Here is a 22,121-nt window from a genome sequence, read left to right as displayed (position 1 = left end):
CAGGGCCAGAAGCCATCCCACCAAGGCCACGCTGCCGGCAGACGAGCCAGAGAGAGGGGAGCAGGGTGGTAACAGCTTCCCTGGAGGGGTCCTACCACGCTTCAAGCAAAGGATCCTCCTAAAACAGAAAGAGTGCAAGGAAGGCGAGTGGACAGCTACCCTCAGAACGGCCTCCTGGAATTCCTGGTTCAACCTGGTTATCACAGTGTCGCCCGGGCATCTCACCGTGACCTCCAAACAGTGAGTAAACACGTTGAAAGACTTCTTGGACTGTGTTTGAGTCATTCTGCGACCTGTGGTCCCACACACATACACCGGGGCCTGGGGCTTGCCTCACTCTCAGGGGGCTAATATACTGACTGCACCCACCATCAGCCCCAGGCATCCCTTAATCTGCAGTGGCGGTCCCCACTGACCGCAATTCTGAGAGTGGCGTCACAACAATCAAAGAAAGAAGGTTCCCTACCTGTGACCAGACTGTCCCATCCACGTGGAGTCCCTGCAGGTAACGCACCGACACCACACTTGCGGGGCTTCACAGCAGCATTGTCTCACACAGCCTTACCAGGCTGCAGGTTGAGTGGAGACAACCATTTATTAAACTCAGTCTCCAGAGCTGCCCACAACTCATCCGCTGTGTGACTCCTATTTCCAAGACATGTCAAGCTAAAGACCGCCTGATGCCGTTGCGCTCTGCTGCCAGCATAGTAATTTGGGGTGCGTGATTCCTTCTTCGCAGTGAGAACGCTGGTGGCCTGACCACGCAGGCTTGGGGCGGAGGTGGAGGACCCAGATGAGGTGGAGGAGGCAGAAGCAGTGGCGGAACTTGGACAGACAGAGGATTGACACACAAGTCATGGGGACGCCAAGACTTGTGCAGCAGACCCTTCACCATCTATCACCATAGTTACCCAGTGCCCAGTCAGCGACATGTAACGTCCCTGTCCATGCTTACTGGTCCAAGTATCGGTGGTGAAATGCACCCGTTCACACACAGAGTTTCTCAAGGAAGCGGGATGTTGTGTGCGACATGCTGGTGTAGCGCGGGCACACCTTTCTTAGAGAAGTAGTGGCGACTGGGCATCTGGTACTGGGACACAGGGACAGACATAAGGTCTCTAAAATCCTGTGTGTCCACCAGGCGGAAAGGCAGCATTTTGGTAGCCAAGAGCTTACAGAGTGATAAAGTCAACCTCTTAGCTTTGTCATGGGTTGCAGGAAATGGCCTTTTATTTGTCCACATCTGAGGGACAGAGATCTGGCTGCTGTGTGTTGACGTTGTTGAGTAGGGTGTCCCTGGAAAAATGCAGGTTTGTGAGGAAAGTGCAGGCGTAGACATGATGTTGCCTTCATCCAACGTTGGTGCTATCGATGTCTGAGAGAGCTGTACACACGCACTTGTTTCCCCTTCCAAACCAACTGACGACCTACCAAGCAAACTGCCTGTTGCGGTTACAGTGGTGGAAGTTGTGCGTGGAAAACCAGGTGTGACAGCTGTCCCCACAGTCCTAGAAGATGAAGAGCGCGCGGATGCACTGGAAGGGGCAGGCGGTGAATGGTTCGCTCCGCTAGGCCGCATTGCAGCACGGTGAGCTTCCCACTGGGACATATGATATTTATTCATGTGACAATTCATGGAAGTTGTCAAACTACTGAGGTTTTGCCCTCTACTAACAGAATCACGACAAATTTTACAGATCACATAATTTGGGCGATCTTTTGCTATGTCAAAAAAGGACCAGGCTAGGCAAGGCTTAGAGGGCATGCGACCTGCTGATCCACCCCGATTAGTGCTCAGAGGCACAGTGGTGGCTTAGGATGCAGTTGCAGACATGCTACCAGTACTCCGACTCTGTCCAGGAAGGCGCAAGGTAACTTCGTCGTCAGTTGCATCCTCCTCCACCGTCTCTGTTGACCTCCTCGAGGGCCTGACTGTGAGTTGACAGTAGGTGGGATCTAGAACTTCCTCATCAATTGTTGTGTTTGCACTCCCCTCACCCTCAGACCGAGCCTCTTCTTGCCCTGACCGAATATTTAAGTTGTCATCCCAATCGGGTATCTGCCTCTCATCTTCATCAGTATGTTCCTCATTGTCTATTACAACAGGTGTTTCAGTTTGTGAATAAGGGTCAACATTATGCTCAGAAACTTGGTCATCACGGCCTGAATCTGAGTCACAAAGGTTCTGGGCATCACTGCAGACCATTTCCTGGTCTGTACTCACTGTAGCTTGGGAGCAGACCTCTGATTCCCAGGCCATAGTGTGACTGAACAGCTCTGCAGACTCAGCCATCTCAGTTCCACCATACTGTGCAGGGCGGATGGAGACTTCAGAGCTGGGAGAAAGCAAGTGTGATTGGGATGACAACTCAGAGGACTGGTGTTTTTTGGATGCGGTAGTTGAGGTAGAGGAGAGGGCACTTGTTGGACCACTTGAGATCCATTCAAGCATTTTCTTTTTTTGGCCATCATCTACCTTTGTTCCAGTTGTTCGTGTTTGTAAAAAAGGGAGCACATCGGATTGTCCACGGTAAGTAGTAGACATCTTACTTTTGCTGGAAGATGGTCTATCTTCAGCAGATGTTAATGGAGCTTTGCCACCTTGCCCACGGACAAACCCTTTTTTTCCTTTTCCAACACGCCTCTTCCCCTTTCCACCAGCATCTGTCATTTTGCCACTCATTTTGATTGCGACAAGATTGTGCACTTAAAATGTGGTAGTAAAAATTGAGAGGTGGTGTAGATTGCAGCGGTGGTCTATCTTTATTAACAGCAGAATAAACAACAATAACTATCCCTGACAATGCAACTACGGCCCTTAAACTGGCAGCATAGTTTGCTAGTATAATGGCTTAGCAACAATGAGTTTGAGTGTGCAATGCAGAGGTGCTGCACATAGGTTTGCACCAATGGGACACTAATGGAAGTCCAACAGCCACTTTTAGGATGCCACTATGTTTACTCAGTGTTTGCTAGTATAATGGCTTAGTAACAATTAGTTTGAGTGTGCAAAGGGCAGGAGGGTACAGTGGCAGGGTTGTGGGTCTGGGTAGAGGAAAGGAAGCCTCCCTTTCTATCCCTCCTAATGGGGAAATGCAGCGAGGAAATCCCTGACCTTAGCTACACAGACGCTGTCATCTTGTGTAGCTGTTAAAATCTGTTTTCACGGACCTGACTGTCACCTTTGGCTCTGACCCTGCCGGTATTAGCCCTTACAAGGGCTGAAAGAAACTTCTATCCCTATTCTGTATAGCGCTGTGTATAGAGCGTACACAGCAGTATCGGAGACAGGAGTTACGCCAGCGGTGACTGACACCAAGACGCAGAAGGCAGATAATGGCGTGCTGGAGGAAAATGTCCGTTTTTATAATGCAGGGACATGTGACATGGACATCCTATCACACATGCCGTTGCTTCTCTGGCTAAAAGTCCACTTAGCTGTGTGTGTGTCTGGGATTGGCTGACATGCTGGCCCGCCCCACTACACGCGCGGGCTTAGGAAGGAAGACAAGGGAAAAAAAAAAAATGGCGATCGCCATTATCCATACAGCAGTGATCTGAATGCGCTGTTCCCGCACACTATACACTGAAATTTCATAATAGTGTGAGTCACAGAGTGACTTACACTATTACAGTGGAAAGCCAGCTAGTAATTAGCTGGTCTTTTTGCTGCTAGAACCGTTCTCGAACGTATCTAGAACTATTGAGCTTTAGCAAAAAGCTCGAGTTCTAGTTCGATCTAGAACAGCCCCCAAAATCACTCGAACCGCGAACTGGAGAACCTCGAACCGCGAACCGCGCTCAACTCTAGTTATCAGTCATTCTATCTAAAGTTGGCAGACAATGTAAGTGCTATGGGGCCTATGAGGATGATGGGCTCAACATTGGTTGGTCCCATTTTTGTTGATATTGAGTGATAAAACTAGGGCAGGTCTCCATTTTTCAGAAAATGACATAATTTGTGTTACCAAATGCTAGCTGCACCCTGGATGTTAATGCCAAATTGCTTCTCTACCTTTATTAGGTGTCTACTCACCAGAACATTACAAAAATTCTTTACCTGTCCCCAGTTGGAGCTGATTATACGGAACGTATCTTCTGCAATTTTAAGAAACTTAATAAACCGCTCATCTTTGTACTCAAAACGATCTCCAAACATAACAGCACAGAGAACATTGGAAAAGGCATCCATGAGGTTCTTATCTGGATCCAAGGGTTTACCTAGAATTGAATTGCACATTTCAATAATTATAAAAGACACCTGTCCACACACTCAATCAATCATACTCCAACCTGTCCTGGATCCTGGAACTTTACCCGGCTTATCCCGATTGCCCTGGTGCACTGGCAATTGGGGTAATACGGGGTTAATAACAGCTCACAGTTACCACTTTGCAATAGATTAGTAATGAGAGGCATTAATGAGACACCCCATTACTAATCTGTAAGTGAAAAAACTAAATACACACCAAAAAATCCTTTATTTGAAATAAAATCTAAAGAAAAAACACCCTCTTTCACCCCTTTATTACCACAAAAACATCCAGGTCCAACGTAATCCACATTAGGTCCCACGACAATTTCAGCTCTGCTACATCTGAAATGACAGCGTGGCCATAGAACATGACCACCTGATGTGAGCTTCAGGCAGAGACTGAGCTGCGTAATCAGGGGTGACATCACTCAGGTTATTTGCGGTCACAGCTAGAAGTTTCCATGGTCCTCCACCTGTGATCACAGGTAACGTCAACTGAGGTCACTCCGCTCAATGAGGTCCCCTGAGGTCAGGTTACCTGCAATCACGGGTGGAGGACCATGGGATCCTCCAATTGTGACCGCAAATAACCTGAGTAACATCACTTTTCATCGCACAGCTCAGTCTTTGCCTGAAGCTCACAGTGTGTGGTCAGATTCCATGGCGACATGTTGTCACTTCAGATGTAGCAGAGGTGCAATAATTTTCACTTACAGATTAGTAATGGGGGGGTCTCATAGACAACTCCCATTACTTATCCAGGGTTTAGTGGCAGCTTTGAGCTGTCATTAACCACCAGGGCAATCATGAAGAGATGGGTAAAGTTCTGGCATTGTCATATGCAACGGATACAACAATCCTGGGTGGCTGCAGGCTGCTATTTTTAGGAAGGGGGAAATAAGCATGGGTCTCCCCAGCCTGAGAATAAGAGCCATCAGCTGTTGGGCTCTATCATGGCTGGGTATCAAAATTGGGGGGACCGCACCCCGTTTTTTAAAATTATTTTGGGGTTTTTTTGTATTGTTTTTTTTAGAAAAAGCCGGATGCAGTTTCTCTTATTTTGATACACAGCCAAGATAAGCACATGGCTGGGGGCTGCAGCCTGTAACCATATGTTTTAGCTGTACTAGATATCATTCATTATATGGGGGGACTCTATGCTCTGTTACTTTTGAACTCACGTGGATCCAAACTTTTACAATCTGTGTCCTCCCATCACTAGTCATTAATTGTTGTTTCCTTGTCATCATGTTTTTAATTGTCTTGTATAATATATGTTTTTAATACTTATGTCTGTCTAATAAAGAATCATTTTTTAATAATTGATCTCATCTTGGTCATATTTATTTTATAGCCTTTTGTAATAGTTTTAGTGTCTAAGGTGTCCCTACAGTGGCCTGTGACCTTGTGCTTTTAGAGCAGGTGAAATAATTATTGAACACGTCACCAATTTTCTAAATAAAGGGTGTTATTGATGAATTTTTCATCAAATGTCGGTTTCAACCCATCTAATCCACACAGGCAAAGAAATCAAACTGAAATATGTAAATTAAGTTTTGTGTGATAATGCAAAATAACACAGGGAAAAAGTATTGAACACATGAAGAAATAGATGCAAGAGCCATGGAAAGTTATGACACCAGCTGATGTCTATCAGTAATTAGAAAGGAATGCTGCCATTCAGTGAGAAATATTATCAGCTGGTTCAAATGGTAGTTTATGAAAAAGCGTCTCATTACCAGGGTGCCACACAAGAAACAACTCATGATGGGTAAAACCAGTGAAATGTCTCAAAACCTTTACAACCTTATTATTGTAAGGCATACTGATGGCAATGATACTTATTTCACCTTTCATTTGTAATATTCATATTCTTTCCAGTAAGAGGTGCTGTAGTCCATCATATTTCTACATGAGATCAAGTCTAGATACAAGTTGCTACACTACATCTTACAAAGCTGCCAACTGTCCCAAATTTGCAGGAATAATCCAAAAATTCCAAAAGTGGTAGTGTTTAACAAAACCAACCCCAAACATTATTTAGAAGGCATTCTTGGTGGGCAGGACTTAATTGTCACAAATTGCGTTTACCATTAGAATTCCTAAATTCTTCCACAATGCATTGTGCTTCTGTTTGAATTTTGGATTCAATACTTTTCTTCCCAAATCCAAAGCTCTTCAATGTCCTCAATGCGAATGTCCGGATGAGTCTCCACCTTTCGCCATTGCTCAGACTGATGCCTGCAAGGAAACATATCAGAGTATCGGAGTATATCAGAGTTCTGCTACAAGATTGAAACACTCCAAGGGTACAGCTGTAGAGTAAAGGGTGCTTTACACGTTGCGACATCGCTAGCCATTGCTAGTGATGTCGCGACCGAAAGCACCCGCCCCCGTCGTTCCCGCTATATGTGGTGATCGCTGCCGTAGCGAACATTATCGCTACGGCAGCGTCACGCGAACATACCTGTGCAGCGACGTCGCTGTGACGGCCAAACAATCCCTCCCTCAAGGGAGAGGTACATTTGGCGTCACAGCGACTTCACCGCAACGTCACTAAGCGGCCGGACAATAGAAGCGGAGGGACACGTAACATCCCGCCCACCTCCTTCCTTCTGCATTCCCGGTGGAGGCAGGTAAAGAGATGTTCGTCGCTCCTGCAGTGTCACACATAACGATGTGTGCTGCAGCAGGAAAGATGAACAACATCGTACCGGCAGCAGCAACGATATTAAAGAAATATGCGACGTGTCAACGAGCAACGATTTTTCACATTTTTGTGCTCGTTGATCGTCACTCATTTGTGTTACACGCTGCGATGTCGGTAACGGCGCCGGATGTGCGTCACTACCGACGTGACCCCAACGATATATTGTTACTGATATCGCAGCGTGTAAAGCCCCATTAAGACCCATGCACTGGTGGACATAGACAGAAAAGGTGTATGTCCCAACGGAAAACAGTTCATTTTTCCACAATGAGTGCTGAATGATTCTGCTGAAAGCTGAAATCTGCAACAGGCTATGGGCACACATTATAAATAAGAAATGGGGAAAAAAAATAGGAGCCAGGCTAGAGCAGCCTTTAGCCTATAAGTGAGGGATGGTCAATTGATGAACATAAGACATGAGAACACTGCTAAGGACATGTTGATTTGGAGTTCCGTTTTGTAAGGAATGTTCAAGGGTAGGGACTTGGGGACTTAAGCCCCATTTACACACAATAACATTGCTAACGAGATGTCGTTGGGATCACGGAATTCGTGACGCACATCCGGCCTCTTTAGCGACGTCGTTTCGTGTGAAACATACGAGCGAACGCTAACGATCAAAATTACTCACCTAATCGTTGATCGTTGAGACTCAAAGCATATCCTATTCTCGTCCGTTTTATGGATCAGACATATCCATTAAAATCTATGGTGATGACTCATGTAAAACGGATGACAAACTAAAGACAGACTATGTAGTTCAAAGTTACATAGGAGTTTCATCCATTTTCAACTATTCCATTATTAAGAGTCAATGGATAAACAAAATTCAGATAGGGTACCTGCTTTAGTGGAAAAAATAGATAATTAAAAAAACGGAGAGAGCTAGGATGATGGAGCACCCAGAGTTAACTTTTACTGGCGTGTGACATAGTCAACCAAACTAGTGGTGTCCTACTGAACATCCAGGTGTGCAATACTTTACTCCACTAATTATGAGAACCCCGAAGAGACTGGATGTGATGCTGCAAGAATGGAAGATGGTGTGCCCTGTAATACTGAACTGGGTTGCATTGGGACTCAATGACCCAGTTAGATCGGATGCAACCCAGAGGGAGGTTGAACTATTTTTGTTAATGCAAAGTGAAAATGTAATGTGCTGGAAGATATGTGCCCACTATAGGTAGTGTAAAGTTGTGAACAACAATGAACCATCCAATAAAGAGTTGTGGTTTAAAGTGGTCTTGTGCGTGTGAGTCGTCATGCAGTCCTGGCCAGCCGACATTAGCAGCATTATACGGTCTACATGGGTTCTCAACCCATACGGCAGAAGTTCACACACCCAGCCAGGACTGTTTCATGTAGCGCACCGTGGTGTCCGGAGTCAATCCCTCGCCCACACCTACCGTCATGCAACAACACCCTACAATTGTATATGTCCTAACATGATAATAAAAATATTTCTTGTCTTACAGCAATCCAAAGTACCAATGCTGGGAAATTGGGCTTTGAAGCTTCATGCAAATTAGCCAAGAGGTGTGTCTGTATATTGATATGCCCTGATTGAACGTGCAGTCTAATCTGCTTGTGGCTTCAAAGCTTGATTTCTCAACACTGGCTCTTTGCATTACTACATATTGACCACTGGAACCAGATGAACCTCCCTCAGATGTCCGCAACTTACAATAACACATTTGTCTTGGACACCAGATACAAACATTGCTGACGTTTGTCACGTGTCTTTTCTGTGAGCATGTGATTCTGTGATCCTTGTTCTCCTTTTCCCATGGCGGTGATCCCAGATCCTGTCTTGATTCTGTTTACTCCATTGGACATTGTGTTATACATTAACCAACTTCTCTGAGTATTCTCCAGTATGTACACATGAACAGATTTTTGGCCAACTCCTTGATGTAATAGTAAAGAAAGAGAGTAGTTCTTATTCCTTAAAGGGAACCAGTCACTATATTCATGTCGCCTGTCACAGCCGCCCATCACAATCTGGCCTCTATCCTCCCCACTCCAGTGGATTCATAGGATTCTCAAATGAGTAGATGTTGGGAAAGCCATGTTAATCAACTGGAGCGGGCGCGAGGAGAAGTCATCTAGATGCCAACTTTGGACTGGTCACTCTTTGTGATCTATGCTGTCTCTATGGACATTTCTGGAAACTCCTACTAATAAGCCATAAATCGATCAGATGGGACAACCACTTTAAAGTCACTTTATCTGATTAAACTAGAGATGCACGAATCGAAGGCGAATTTGTACTTGCAATCTTTAGTCACAGTAGGTCTTAGGTCTTTTTTACAGGTCCTTTCTTATTCTATTTCCAGTCTTCAGTGGCTCTGGGGTTGACTAGTCAATGACAAGAACATATCGCAAAGTCTAGAGAGTGCTGGAGGCATCAAAGACTAGAACGGACCTGTGAAGAAGACAGAAGACTTTTGGTGACTAAAAACTGGACTGGAACTGTGAGGACTGGGTGTCAGTATAATGGCAACAAGCCAGGGAAGTCTACAGACACGCAGCCGGTGCATCTCCAGCCTGATTTGCATGTGGCTTCTAAAATAGATTAGATTGCTACAAATTTGGGATCATGTTGAGTGGATGGGGTAGAAAAAAAATCTGTACAATCATACCTCTACTTCCATGTTAAAAACCCCCCTGTCCAACATGTTTCATTTAAGTGTAAATTGAGAGTTAACATTATTAAAGGGTAAGAAAATCCACAAAAAAATATGGTTTGGTTTGCCACTCTGCTCAAGCTGTGAGGAGCCACTCATTTTTTATGCCCCTTCATGTCAACAATTAATGTGGTCTCAGGTCACTTACAAATCTAAACTACTGACATGTGGCTATATAATATCAAAGTTTTTTTTAAAGTTTAGTTACCTTTTAAGAAACTAATATGTTGGCCCAACCTAACATCAAAAACAGTTTTGCCAATAACATATACACTGAAGATCAAAATGAGAGAACAACACACAATTTCCTAAATGTTAAGGTCATTGTGTCGTCCTATGTGATTATATCCAAATATGAGGAAACTCTCAGTATTTGAAGCTTATTTCATAAATTGAATTTCTTCAAAAGCACATAATAAAAATGTAAAAGAGATAAATATAAAAGAACAAAGATCAAAATTAGAGAACACTTTCAGATATCTGCAAGTTATTGGCGTTAATCTGGCACCTGGTGCTAATTTCCTTAATTAATTGACAAGCCCTATGTAACTGGCAGCCTAACTTTCCAATTTGCACTGAGTTTGAAAAAATTGTGTGCCATTCTAAAGGGACTGAAACCCTCCGGCAGCAGGTTGTCCAGATGAAGGCCAAAGGGGGTGAACCTATCAGCCATAGCAAGAAAAGTTGTTAGTGCCAAGTCTGTGATTTTGAGAATATTGCATCTTTACAACATCACAAACGCTTTCAAGTCCCCCAAGAAGGCTGGTTTCCCTCAAAAGACAAATGCAAGAGAGGACAGGATAATGTGGAGACTCTCCATGGATACTCATTTCAACACTGCAGGTGGAATTGCTCTCCAGTTCAGCACTGAACAGAGTAAGGATCTGTCTTTTCATAGAGTGTCACGATGTTTAAGAGCATTTGAACTGAATGCCCACTCTGCAGTGAGTGACCAAACCTCTCATTAGCAAAAAAAATTAAAGGCTAGAATCACCTTTGGTGAGGAACATGTTTGTGTGGCGAGAGGAAAAGTGTTCCACAGTTCCTTTTAGTGATGAAAGCAATTTTAATTTATTTGGGTCTGATGGGAAATATTATGTTGATTGACAAACTGGAGAAAGATTGAACCCAAAGTGTGTGAAGAAGTCAGTGAAAGGTATGGAAGGAAGTGTCATGGTTTGAGGAATGTTTTCTGCAGTAGGAGTTGGACCTCTCATACAGCGACATGGCAGAGTGAATACAAGTGTGGATCAGAACCTTCTTCACAACACGTGGTTCCTTACAGAAAACATTGACACAATGAAATGGCCGCCCAGAGTCTTGATCTGAACCTAATAGAAAACCTCTGGACAAACCTTTGGTGACAAAGTTATGGCCAAGAAACACACAGCAGTCAAAGAACTGTGGAAGAGACTGGAAGAAGAATGGACCAAATCACACCAGAGCAGTGTGAGAGACTAGTGATGTCCTGTGGCCACAGATGTGCTGAATTCAATCACAGCGAATGCCTGTACACATCCTATTGATTAGTGACTGTTGTTATCTTCAGAAAATTTAGCTATAATCTTTCTCTGTCATTGCTGTTCTCTAATTATGATCATCACGTTTTGGGCAAAATAAAGGGTTTATGATTATATACTTTGGATCTTTTGTAAAACACTGTTCTATTGGCATGGTACACCCCTTAAGGGTACTTTACACGCTGCGACATCGCTAGCGATGTCGAGCATGATAGCTCCCGCCCCCGTCGTTCGTGCGACATTTGGTGCTCGCTGCCGTAGCGAACATTATCACTACGGCAGTGTCACACGCACATACCTTGTCAGCGACGTCGCTCTGACCACCGAACAATCTCTCCCTCAAGGGGGAGGTGCGTTCGGTGTAATAACGACGTCACTTCGGCGTCACTAAGCGGCCAGCCAATAGAAGTGGAGGGGTGGAGATGAGCGGGACGTAACATGCCGCCCACCTCCTTCCTTCCTCATTTCCGGTGGACGCAGGTAAGGAGATGTTTGTCATTCCTGTGGTGTCACACATAGCGATGTGTGATGCCGCAGGAAAGACGACCAACATCGTACCTGTGGCAGGAACGATATTAGGGAAAGGAGCGACATGTCAACGATCACCGTTTTTGAATGATTTTTCGATCGTTGATCGTTGCTCCTTGGTGTCACATGCTGCGATGTCGCTAACGGCGCCGGATGTGTGTCACTAATGACGTGACCCCGACGATATATCGGTAGCGATGTCGCAGCGTGTAAAGCACCCTTTACAAAAAAAACTTTGAATGTTCATCGAAGTAGATTACATTATTTCTGAAAAAAGCAAGTGACAATACATTATTTTCTAATTTTGATCTCCAGTTTACATCTATGCTCAGCACTGAAGCTTCTTCTTGGGGGTCCTGTCTATGTTCTACAATTGAAAATCAATAGATGTCTACTATGATAGTTTTCTATAGATTATTATTCTTCTTGTCCTTAATTTTCTTAATTATGAAACATGGTTTACATGTTTTGCTTACCATAACCCTGGGTAAACTTCTCCAGTATAGGCATGGGTCCTCGGGCACCAAATACATCATTTTGATCAATAAGTGTCTCTTTCATTGCATCGTATCCACAGATAACAACCACTGGCCGAGAACCAAAGTAAAGGGTATATACTGCTCCATACTGAGACCAGAGCTGAAAAACAAAGTTACACATCCACATGATTCCAAAAATGTATATATAATAATCTAAATTATTCCTTCCCATAGTAGTAAAAGTAACGGACCTTCATGAGAGAATTAACTAGCTCCCCTCTCCGAATGTGCAGCAATGTTCCTACGAGAGGCAGGGGTGTAGGACCAGGAGGTAGGTTACGTTTTCTGTAAAAGGTGTCCCATGTTGAGTAGATGAAAATGCATATGAGGATCAGGATCCCTGTTAATGTGATGTCCATGTTCACAGACCTGGATCCTACATCAACTACAATCAAATAGCTTTCCTGCCAAAAAAAAGTAGCAAGAAATACTGTACACATGACGAGGCGGAGACAAACATAGTAAGGTTGCACTAGAGTTGATTTTAACTCCTTATTAACAACTTTTATAGTTGGATTAATTTGGACAATTGTTTTATGTAATACTTTAAGCCAGTAGCAATCAAACTTATTATAACTCCATTGCAAATTTAGTTTACTACCAAAATTTGCAAACTTTTTGCTAATTAGAATAAACCAATTACAATGTAAATAACTCAACGCAACTAATATAAAAAGTGGCTTCTCCAAATTCTTCAAATTGCCAGTTTTATTAATACTGTTGACAAGCATTAGAAATAAAACACAAAAAAGCACCCTCTTCCACCATTTTATTAATCCCCAAAATAACCAGGTCCGACGTAATCCACACGAGGTCCCACAACGATTCCAGCTCTACTGCATCTGAAGTGACAGTGAGTGGCCATAGAACATGTCCGCCCGTTGTGAGCTTCAGGCAGAGACTGACCCCCAGTGATCAGCGATGACATCACTGAGGTTAGTTGCGGCCACAGCTGGAGGTTCCCACCATCCTCCACCTGTAACCGCAGGTAACCTGACCTCAGGTGACCTCAGTGAGCTCAGTGACTTCACCTCAGGTGAGGTCACTGAGTTCACAGACATACATCTTCTGGCAGAAAACAGCATTTTTTTTCTTTTACTAAAGAGGCAGATTTGGTGTGGATATTTCAGGAGGTTGAAATTTGGTGCTGAAATGTCTGCACAGATTTCAGCACCAAATTTGCACCTCCTGGCAGAAAATCGCACTGAAACGCTGTGAAAACAGTTTTTGTGCTTTTTTTTGCAGAGAGTTGCAGATTTGGTGCTGAAATTTCTACATCATATTCCTGCACCCAATCTACATCTCCTGGCAAAAAAACCCCTACATCAAAACAGCATGCATTATAATGCAGTTTTGATGCATTTTTTTTTTTTTAGGATTTAGGATTGTTTAGCTTGCAAAAGAGAAGACTGAGAGGAGACCTAATAGCTGTCTACAAATATCTCAAAGGCTGTCACACTCTAGAGGGATCAGTTTTATTCTCATTTTCACAAGGAAAGAATAGAAGCAATGGGATGAAACTGATGCGGAGGAGACACAGATTAGATATTAGAAAAAACTTTTTGACAGTGAGGGTGATCAATGAGTGGAACAGGCTGCCACGAGAGGTTGTGAGTTCTCCTTCAATGGAAGTCTTTAAAAAGAGATTGGACGGACATCTTTCTGGGATGATTTAGTGAATCCTGCTTTGAGCAGGGGGTTGGACTAGATGACCCAGGAGGTCCATTCCAACTCTAATATTCTATGATTCTATGAAAACCGTTTTTGAGCATATTTTACCAAGAGACAGATTTGGTGCTGAAATCTTTATACCATATTCCTGCACCCAATCTACACCTTCTTGCAAAAAAAATGCATCTAAACCGCATGTGTTATGATGCTATTTTGATGCATTTTTTTGGCCAGGAGGTGTAGATTGGGTGAATTAGTGAAAACCGTTTTTGTGCATTTTGTTACAAAGAGATGCAGATTTGGTGCTGAAATTTCTACAGCATATTCCTGTAGAAATTTCAGCACCAAATCTGCATCTCTTTGTAACAAAATGCACAAAAACGGTTTTCACTAATTTTCGATGTGGTTTTCTGTAAATTTGGTGCTGAAATGTGAGGCATACATTTCAGCACCAAACTTGCACCTCCTGGAAGAAAACTGCACCAAAAAGGCATCAAAACTGTTTTTGTGCATTTATTGTCAAGAGATTTAGATTTGGTGCTGAAAGTTTTACACCATATTCTTGAACCCAATCTACACCTCCTGGCAAAAAACACATCAAAACTGCATGCGTAGTAGACACAGTAAGGGGAGCGAGGGGGGGCCATGTATGAGGAAACAATATGAGAGAAGGGGGATGGGTGTGAAGAAACTAAGGGGTGTGAGAGGGGAGGGAGAAATTTAGGGACACAGTAATAGGAGAGTATAGGTGTGTTGTGAATGTCAGTTATGCTTTTGCTGCTGTGAGGCTCCCTCTTGTGGCCAGGAATGGTTTGGACAGAGACCAGATGTGTTGAGCAATGGGCGATTCCATTGCTAACTCTCTGCCTATTTAAACCCTGGTCTGCTAGCAGGCTATGCCGGATGTCAGTTGTTCTTTGTACACCAGCCTGCTTCATCCTGCTCCAGACCACATCTACCCCAGATAAGTGCTTGGCTCTTTATTTGTTGTTTGGTTCTTTTTGCTCTTATCTGAGTTTGTCATTTGCTGTGGTTATTGTCAGTTTATTTGCATGCAGGGATCTTTCCTCTCAGTAGCTTAGCTGGGAAGCTCCCTGCAGCTATGTTTGGAGTATTGCTCCTACGAGTAAGTCCATGTGTTTGTTGCTTCTGGAATTTGTAATGGTTCCTGCTTTCTGTTCATTGGTATGACAAGAGCGCCTAGTATAGGATGGAGTTCAGATCTAGTGATCTGAGGGCTTTTTGTACTATCAGGTTTTTGGATTTTTGTAGGGTTTTTCTCTGGCCACCATCAGTCCCTTTCCTATCCTGTCCTATTTAGTCAGTAGGGCCTCACCTTTTGATAATCCTATCATCCATCTGTGTATTGTGTTTTCCTATATCACCGCAGTCTTTGAATGTGGGGGGCTTGCTATTCTTTATCTATTTTCTGAGGCAGAGAGTTATTCATCTTTCCTTCCTTTAGGATAGCTAGTTCTCCGGCTGGGTTCGCGGTGCACAGGATGTTAGTTCACCCCGTGGCTACTTCTAGTGTTGATGGTTAGTAAGGGGATGGCGGCCAGATTAGTTGCCAATGCTCTTGTCACCTTCTACCAATGATTTATGGTGGTCTTCCATGGTTCCGGATCATAACATAGGTGTGTGCATACCCAGTCTGGGGAGCGAAGGGGAGATGTATGAGGAAACAGTCATTGTGGGTGAGGGGCTCACTCCTTTGGTGTTCTGAGCCCTGGCCACCTGCACAGAGCAAGGGGGAAGGGATTGGTCACGGTGATCCTGGCTGGTTGTGTAGTCTTTCTGTGTGCAAGCCATAGTTGTTATTAGATCCTCGTTCAGACTAGGATCCTGCCACTGGGGAGTCACAGACATGCATACTGATTTCTTTCTTAACAGTCTTTTACTCAACATTATGTACAGTACTTTCAACACATCATTACTGTGGGCACAATACTTGAACAGGTTTTTTACAGTACAATCGACTTGAACACACAGTTTTACTTTAGGCTGCTCCATCATTCCTGTTATTACCATTGCTTTTCCTCCTCACTGCCTGACACCACAGTCCAACACAATAAAAGTCATATAGTTCTCATTGGCCGGGATCTCAGCCCACCCACAGGAACCAGTTTTCTATAACAGTGTTAACTGCCTTTGGACTCACCTTGTTTACCATAATTTTGGTGCTGACTTGTTCGCCTAGGCCTATGCCAAGCCTCCACTTGAGGACTAGTACCGCTGGAGTCAGTCCACTGACTGGGTAACCTCTGTAGATTTCGGGCCTGGTATTCACGACTTGGGAATGGAGGTGACCCTTTAACTGTTCCTGACTGGAGCCCTTCCTGCGTGCTCTGTTCCCAGTTTGACCCTGAGGGTCAGTTCATGGTTGCCACAGACATTCACTTTCTTTGGCCTAAGGTATCTGTTGGGCTTGCTCACTTCTTCTACTCGCTATACTACCCACTACTATAGTTTTCCACACTCTACGACTAACTACTACTGACTAAACCAGGATGGAGTCAGGCTGTATCATGCAGCTGGCTTCTCCTCCTGTGGGTGACCCACATAGATTAACTGTTCCCTGCCTATTCTGGACACCAGAGAGCAGTACCTAAACCGGCCACTAAATTACCACAGTTACACTTTATGCACAAATACATAGCATACATTATAACTCTTCCATTATTATAACACAATGATGATCAGTGTCTTCAGGGCAGGTCACATTGGTCTAGTTACCTTCTTACAAAACTAGCTGAATTTTGTCAGATTTGTTCACCTTTTTTAACATTTTATTTTGGAAGGTGAAATTAAGGTGAGCAAAGAGCAATAATTGTTGTATTTACCTTGCAGAATAATTACCGTGATATTGTCACACATTGTTTGACTTCAAACTCACCGAGTGTCATGGTGGAATCTGACACTGTTCACACTGCAGAATCTGACACTCCATACTGTGCCACCTTTGATGCTTCTGAGCTATACAGACAGGCTCGGGCATCAACCAGCTGTGCTCTCATTAGTGATCGGGCTTTCAGGAGTTAATCTCTGCTAGCCTAATAGTTAACTCTTGGATCACATGTTGTTGGAGACCTATCACAGTCACTCCCCGCCTTTTTAAGATGGTGGAGCCATTCTTTTCATGCCGACTATAGCTTTTGCTAAACTGGTCCTTGTGCTGTTGTATCTCAGTCCTGCTGGTGATTATATTACTTTGTGTGTGGAGTTGGTGTGGATTTCTCCCGTTGCCTTGCTGTTTCCTCCTTGCTCTTATTTTCTCCCTGCAATTGTGTGAGAATGGTTGCTACAAGGTATTGTATTTTATGTATTTTATGTATTTTATAATGTCCGTCCATCCTGGGCAGGAAGAGGTTAAGGTCTGGTAAGTTTCGTTTTCTGCATCACACAGCCTTGCAAACACAGACAGCAGGTGCCTCACACAGAGACAGATGGAATTCCTCAGGTGGAGGCATGAGCAGGCATGAGCAGAAGGGAGTTACAAAACAGACAGTTTAGTTTCATTTTACCTCAGAACGGTTTGAGAGATCAGACAGAGTGGACATGTGACGCCCTGGCCTATCAGGTCGTCACAAAGGTGCTATGCAATCTGCCCTTCTGCATGGTACCTGCTCTTCCTTGGTTACGGGTCCTGTCCGTTTGGTGTTGCTAAGAACAGGTATACACAAATCCTGAGGAAAACTCTGCACCACACCCACCAGACACCTATTGGGCAGCCTGAGGGGAATAGGGCCGCCCAGATGGAGGGATGGTAGAAGGAGGGCCAGAAGTGTCAGAAAGTAGAGAGAGTGTCAGTGAGCAGTGACAGGAAAGGTCACGCTGCGGAGCTGGGCTCCTGTACCCGTCCCAGGTGCCAGACGTTGGCCTGGCCTGGAAGGAGCTGGAACCCCGGTCGCAGGGGGTAGTGGCAAGGGGCACAGTACTGCCACGGAGGGCAGTTCAGTGGCCTTGTGCTACAACTGGGCAGGGGCCAGGCACGATGGGGTACGCGGATCCTAGGCTGGGAAGTAGCTTTACGCAGCCCAGTAATTTACCCGACGAGGACGGAGTCTTCACGAGCCGTTCTCAACCCACTCCAAAATCGGTGTACTAGCGCAACAAGGGGGATAGGACTTCCCAAAACCGTCCAGAAAATCCCAAGTGTGAATCCTGAGAGCAAGCACACACGGGTGAGCTGGACCCGAGTAGTTTCAGGCAAAAGGGATCCACAAAGAGTAAACACAGTGCCAAGGGACAAGGCTTCAGACCAACAAGCGACACCAAAAGGGCACGGACCCAACGTGCTCCAACTAAAGCAACAGGGCTTTCACGACTTTGGTTTACCCGCTGTCGGTGTCAGAATTCTTGGACTGTGTGAGTACGTTGTGCCCCTTTTATCCCATCGGGTCCCCATCCAGTCACCACCGAGCCCCAGGGTATCTTCCCTCTGCCCAAGGAGGGGTTAACATCACAAGCTGCCATCCCATCACTCCCGGGCACTCCCCCAACACGGCAGCGGTGGTATCCCACCTTACCACGACCCGTGGTTGGCGTCACGAACGTTATTTTTAACCCCTGTAAATACTCCCCTTTTTATTTGAGTGGCCACGCGACCCCGCCTCGGGTCCGGAGACCCCTCGAGCCACTGCGGATCCGGATCCGAGCAGCCCTTCAGCTTTTGCGGAGGTGGCACGGACACATGGTGACCAGCTCCCTGAGGGAGCTCTCTCAGAGAGGCAGAGCAGAGGAACAACCAGGTCCAGACTGGTTCATACACCCTTTCCTTACCTAAGACCGGGTAGGTGGATGGCTGAGGGCCCTAAGATGAGAGAGCGGATGCCGCAAGTTAGGAGGTTCCTGGTCTATTAGGCAGCAGAGACTTGCAATGGTAAAGGTGGCCAACCGGGAAGGAGTTGAGAGCCTGGGACAGGTAGTCGTGCGGCATGGAGGAGAAGAGGGTTACAGAGGGGAGGATTTAGTTGCCCCTTGGAAGCAGCACAGCTTCGGGTGGCAGCGTAGCGGGTCTCAAGAGCTCCAGAAACCAGGAGGGGACCAGCACACGAGCGCACAGAAAGGAGAAAGCCCACAGGCTGCTCTACCAGACTTTGACCTCTGCCCTGCCTGGGAACGAACAAAGTCATCACAGTAACGATCAGCATCCTGGGTGCAACATAAAGACCTGTGAGTAAACAAATTTGAAATCCGCAAGCCAGTGACTTTGACTCTGTTTGTTATAGCCTTGTGATCCGGCAATTCCCAGTTCCCGGGGGCCGCTCCACCTGTGGGGAGCGATATCATCCCGGCTGCACCCCAACATCTTCCCCGGTGAGGTACCCTGCAGCGGTGGCCTTATCCCTGACCGCATACCACAGGTGGCGTTAGTCGACATCATCCGTTCCACTCCTGGAGGGGAAAGGTCGGAGGAAAGGTCCACACCGGAGGAGGCTGGGACCCCAGTCACCACTGTAACTGGTGACAACCTCTCCAGGAACAATCCTTGCTTGCCCCTTTTACTGTGCACCACGGGGTCACGGAACCGGGTCAGGCCACAACCTCTGCAAACCACTGGCCCGGCGACGGGTATACCAGGTTAGGATTTAAGCTCCTATCCTGGGCTCCATGGGGTGTCACAATTGCATTATAAAAAAGATGGCAATAGGGTTTGAAAGTGGGTGTACTGGTCATGGCAAATTAAGAGAGATCACCCTTATTTATAATCGCACTTTTTGCAGGTGAGTGTCCACTCCTAAGCCCATTTGATGCAGTTCCTCCATACATGTTGCATTTTGGGAAAACGGTTAAAGAGATTTTTCATGGATTTTTCACTGGGAATCCGAACAGTAGGTTTTCTACACACCATTAGGAATCTTTTCATATCAGCCTTATTTATAATCACATGTCTACTCCTAAGCCCATTTGATGCACTTCCTCCGCACATGTTGCATGCAGGGGAAAGAGTTCAAGGAAGTTTTCAGGCAATTTTCACTGGGAATCCTAACAGTATGTTTTGTACACGCCATTAGGAATCTTTTCTATTTCATTTATCCAGTGATTGTCAAATGACCACTGATATGCAAATTGTATACTAATTAGCTTCTTACCTTTTTATGGATTTTAAGAAAATAATTTATCATGTGGATATGTCTCTCCCAGTAATAAATACTTTATTTGAGGTCTGTGTGTCCAGGCTGCTACTTGTATTGTATTGTCGGTAATACTACTTTTAGAAGTAATTGTGCTTAAGGAAAGGACAATAGTCCTTTAACACTGAAGCAAAAACCTAAGTACCGAAAAAGACAAACATAGATATAGAAATTTACAAGCAAAATAAATTAAAATAGCGTAAAAATCACATAAAGTATAAAATGCTGCTAGGGAGTGGGAGAAAAAGGGGGCGGAGTATGGGTAAGGCCAAGTAAAGTGGTCGGGATCATTGGTTTACAAAAAAAATAAAACAAACTATAAATAAACAAAATTTTCAAATAATACCCCAGTTGATAGAGGACAATACAACAGAGGACACACTGCAGCAGCAAAATGGCATATAACAGAATGTAGGAAGCCTTTAAGCTTAAATGTTGCTGGTTGATTAAAATAAAACTTTCTTGTTAACATCCCTTGATGCCATATCATGTAGTTAACACTAGGTGGTGATATGAAGGAAAAATTGCAAACAATTCTTAGATGTAAAATAAACAAATCTGAAAAGGAACCTGTTACCCGTAGTTGATGCACGGGTAGTATAAATCAGAGTCTCGCAAATTGCATCAAGGAATGTTTTTCTTTGAAACCCTCCAACGTTTTAGAGAAAAGATAGTTTAAAGTTCTGGCCATTGACTAGAGTAATCCCACAGCCAGGCTCTGCTTCATGTTGCAAATGATTTTCGTCAGCATCAATTGACTTACTTAACCCCTTATTAAAATATGATGAACTATGTACATCATATGTTGCCTCCTTGCCTTTGATTCGGGCTTGCAAGACAAACTCGCATCTTTTCTGGCAGATGACAGTGTCACGGGGTATGTAATGAAAGAACATGGGCCCCTAGGCTGTACCTCAGACTCGAGACCCTGCGCTGTCCTTTATCTTGGAGCTAGGCTTGATGGTAGCCAGGTCTGAGCCACAAGCTTATATAGAAAAAATTCCGGCACACGTAATGAAGATCCACAAAAGGAGATTGCTTGCAAATTTCTTTTATTCTCATATTATTCTTGTGAAGGCCTTCACAAGACTAATACGAGAATAAAAGAAATTTGAAAGCAATATCCATTTGTAGATCTTCATTAAGTGTGCTGGAATTTTTTCTATATATGGTTGGGCAGTATTTTTCCGAGCACCAAGTATTACATAGCTGAGCCAGGTCTAACTTTGGAATTGAGCCACAAGCTTGACCCTGACTCCTGTCCGAGCCCTGAACTTACTCCCCCTCTCCTCCACCTTTGGGGCCGGCCCGAAAACACAATAACAAAATCCCACAAAATGACAAGGGAGTAGGAAAACTCGGACACACTGCACTTAATTACAAAGGAGAGACAATATGTGTACAGGGGACTAAAGAAAAGGGAAGGAAGTAACCGCACAACAGGGGAACGTCCACAACACTCAAAATCGCAACACACATCACCATGAACTGGATCACCACCAAGACTGGAATCGCTTGAGCTATGCTGAAGCTATTATTGGCTCTGAGTAGCAAGGTCCAGAATCTTATATAGGGAGGAGATGACAGTGATTGGAAATTAGCTATCTGAGCTCCTAGCAGAGTTCCCCAGGTCAGCAGGAATTAACTCCTGCAGGACTGATGAAAAGAGCACATGAAACAGCCGATGCCCAGCTCTGGCTGAAAAACTAGGAGACATCAGGTTGCCTGTCAGGCTCTGCAGTGTGAACAGGGCCTGCCGCCGCCGTGACACCTAATGAGTCTGGACCTGAACACAACATGATAGACGGCTGTGATAATCAACCATGATCTGTCTGAAACCGCTGCCGGTGGAGCAGAGTGCTGCTCGTGACTATTAAAGGGGTTTTCCCATCTCCAAGATCCTATCCCAATATGTAGTAGGTGTTATATTATTAGCAAATACCTCCAATTAGAAACATAGTATAGTTCTCCTGTTTCATTATGTTGCTTACCTCATGTTCAGGGCATTGCAGGACCTTAGGTATCCATGGTTATGTTATGACCAAGCATTTAGTCATAGTTAGCTGTTCTTGGT

The 22,121-nt window shown here is 44.7% G+C and overlaps 1 protein-coding gene across 1 annotated transcript in view; it reads right to left on the bottom strand.

Annotated features, from left to right (window-relative positions):
- Positions 1–12,613, bottom strand: part of LOC142251099 (cytochrome P450 2G1-like) — a 45,330-nt gene extending 32,717 nt beyond the window's left edge. The window contains exons 1-4 of the mRNA XM_075323613.1: positions 12,431–12,613; positions 12,177–12,339; positions 6,347–6,496; positions 4,061–4,221 (exon numbers count right to left, since the gene is read on the bottom strand). Of these exons, the coding sequence (XP_075179728.1) occupies positions 4,061–4,221; positions 6,347–6,496; positions 12,177–12,339; positions 12,431–12,598 (642 nt within the window). The 5' untranslated portion in view covers positions 12,599–12,613. The remainder of the gene's footprint in view (positions 1–4,060; positions 4,222–6,346; positions 6,497–12,176; positions 12,340–12,430) is intronic.
- Between the last annotated feature and the right edge of the window lie 9,508 nt (positions 12,614–22,121).

The sequence above is a fragment of the Anomaloglossus baeobatrachus genome, chromosome 9, assembly GCF_048569485.1.
Source record: "Anomaloglossus baeobatrachus isolate aAnoBae1 chromosome 9, aAnoBae1.hap1, whole genome shotgun sequence".
Lineage (NCBI taxonomy): Eukaryota > Metazoa > Chordata > Amphibia > Anura > Aromobatidae > Anomaloglossus > Anomaloglossus baeobatrachus.
The sequence above is the reverse complement of the archived record's forward strand: the minus strand, read 5'-3'. Positions and strand labels throughout refer to the sequence as shown.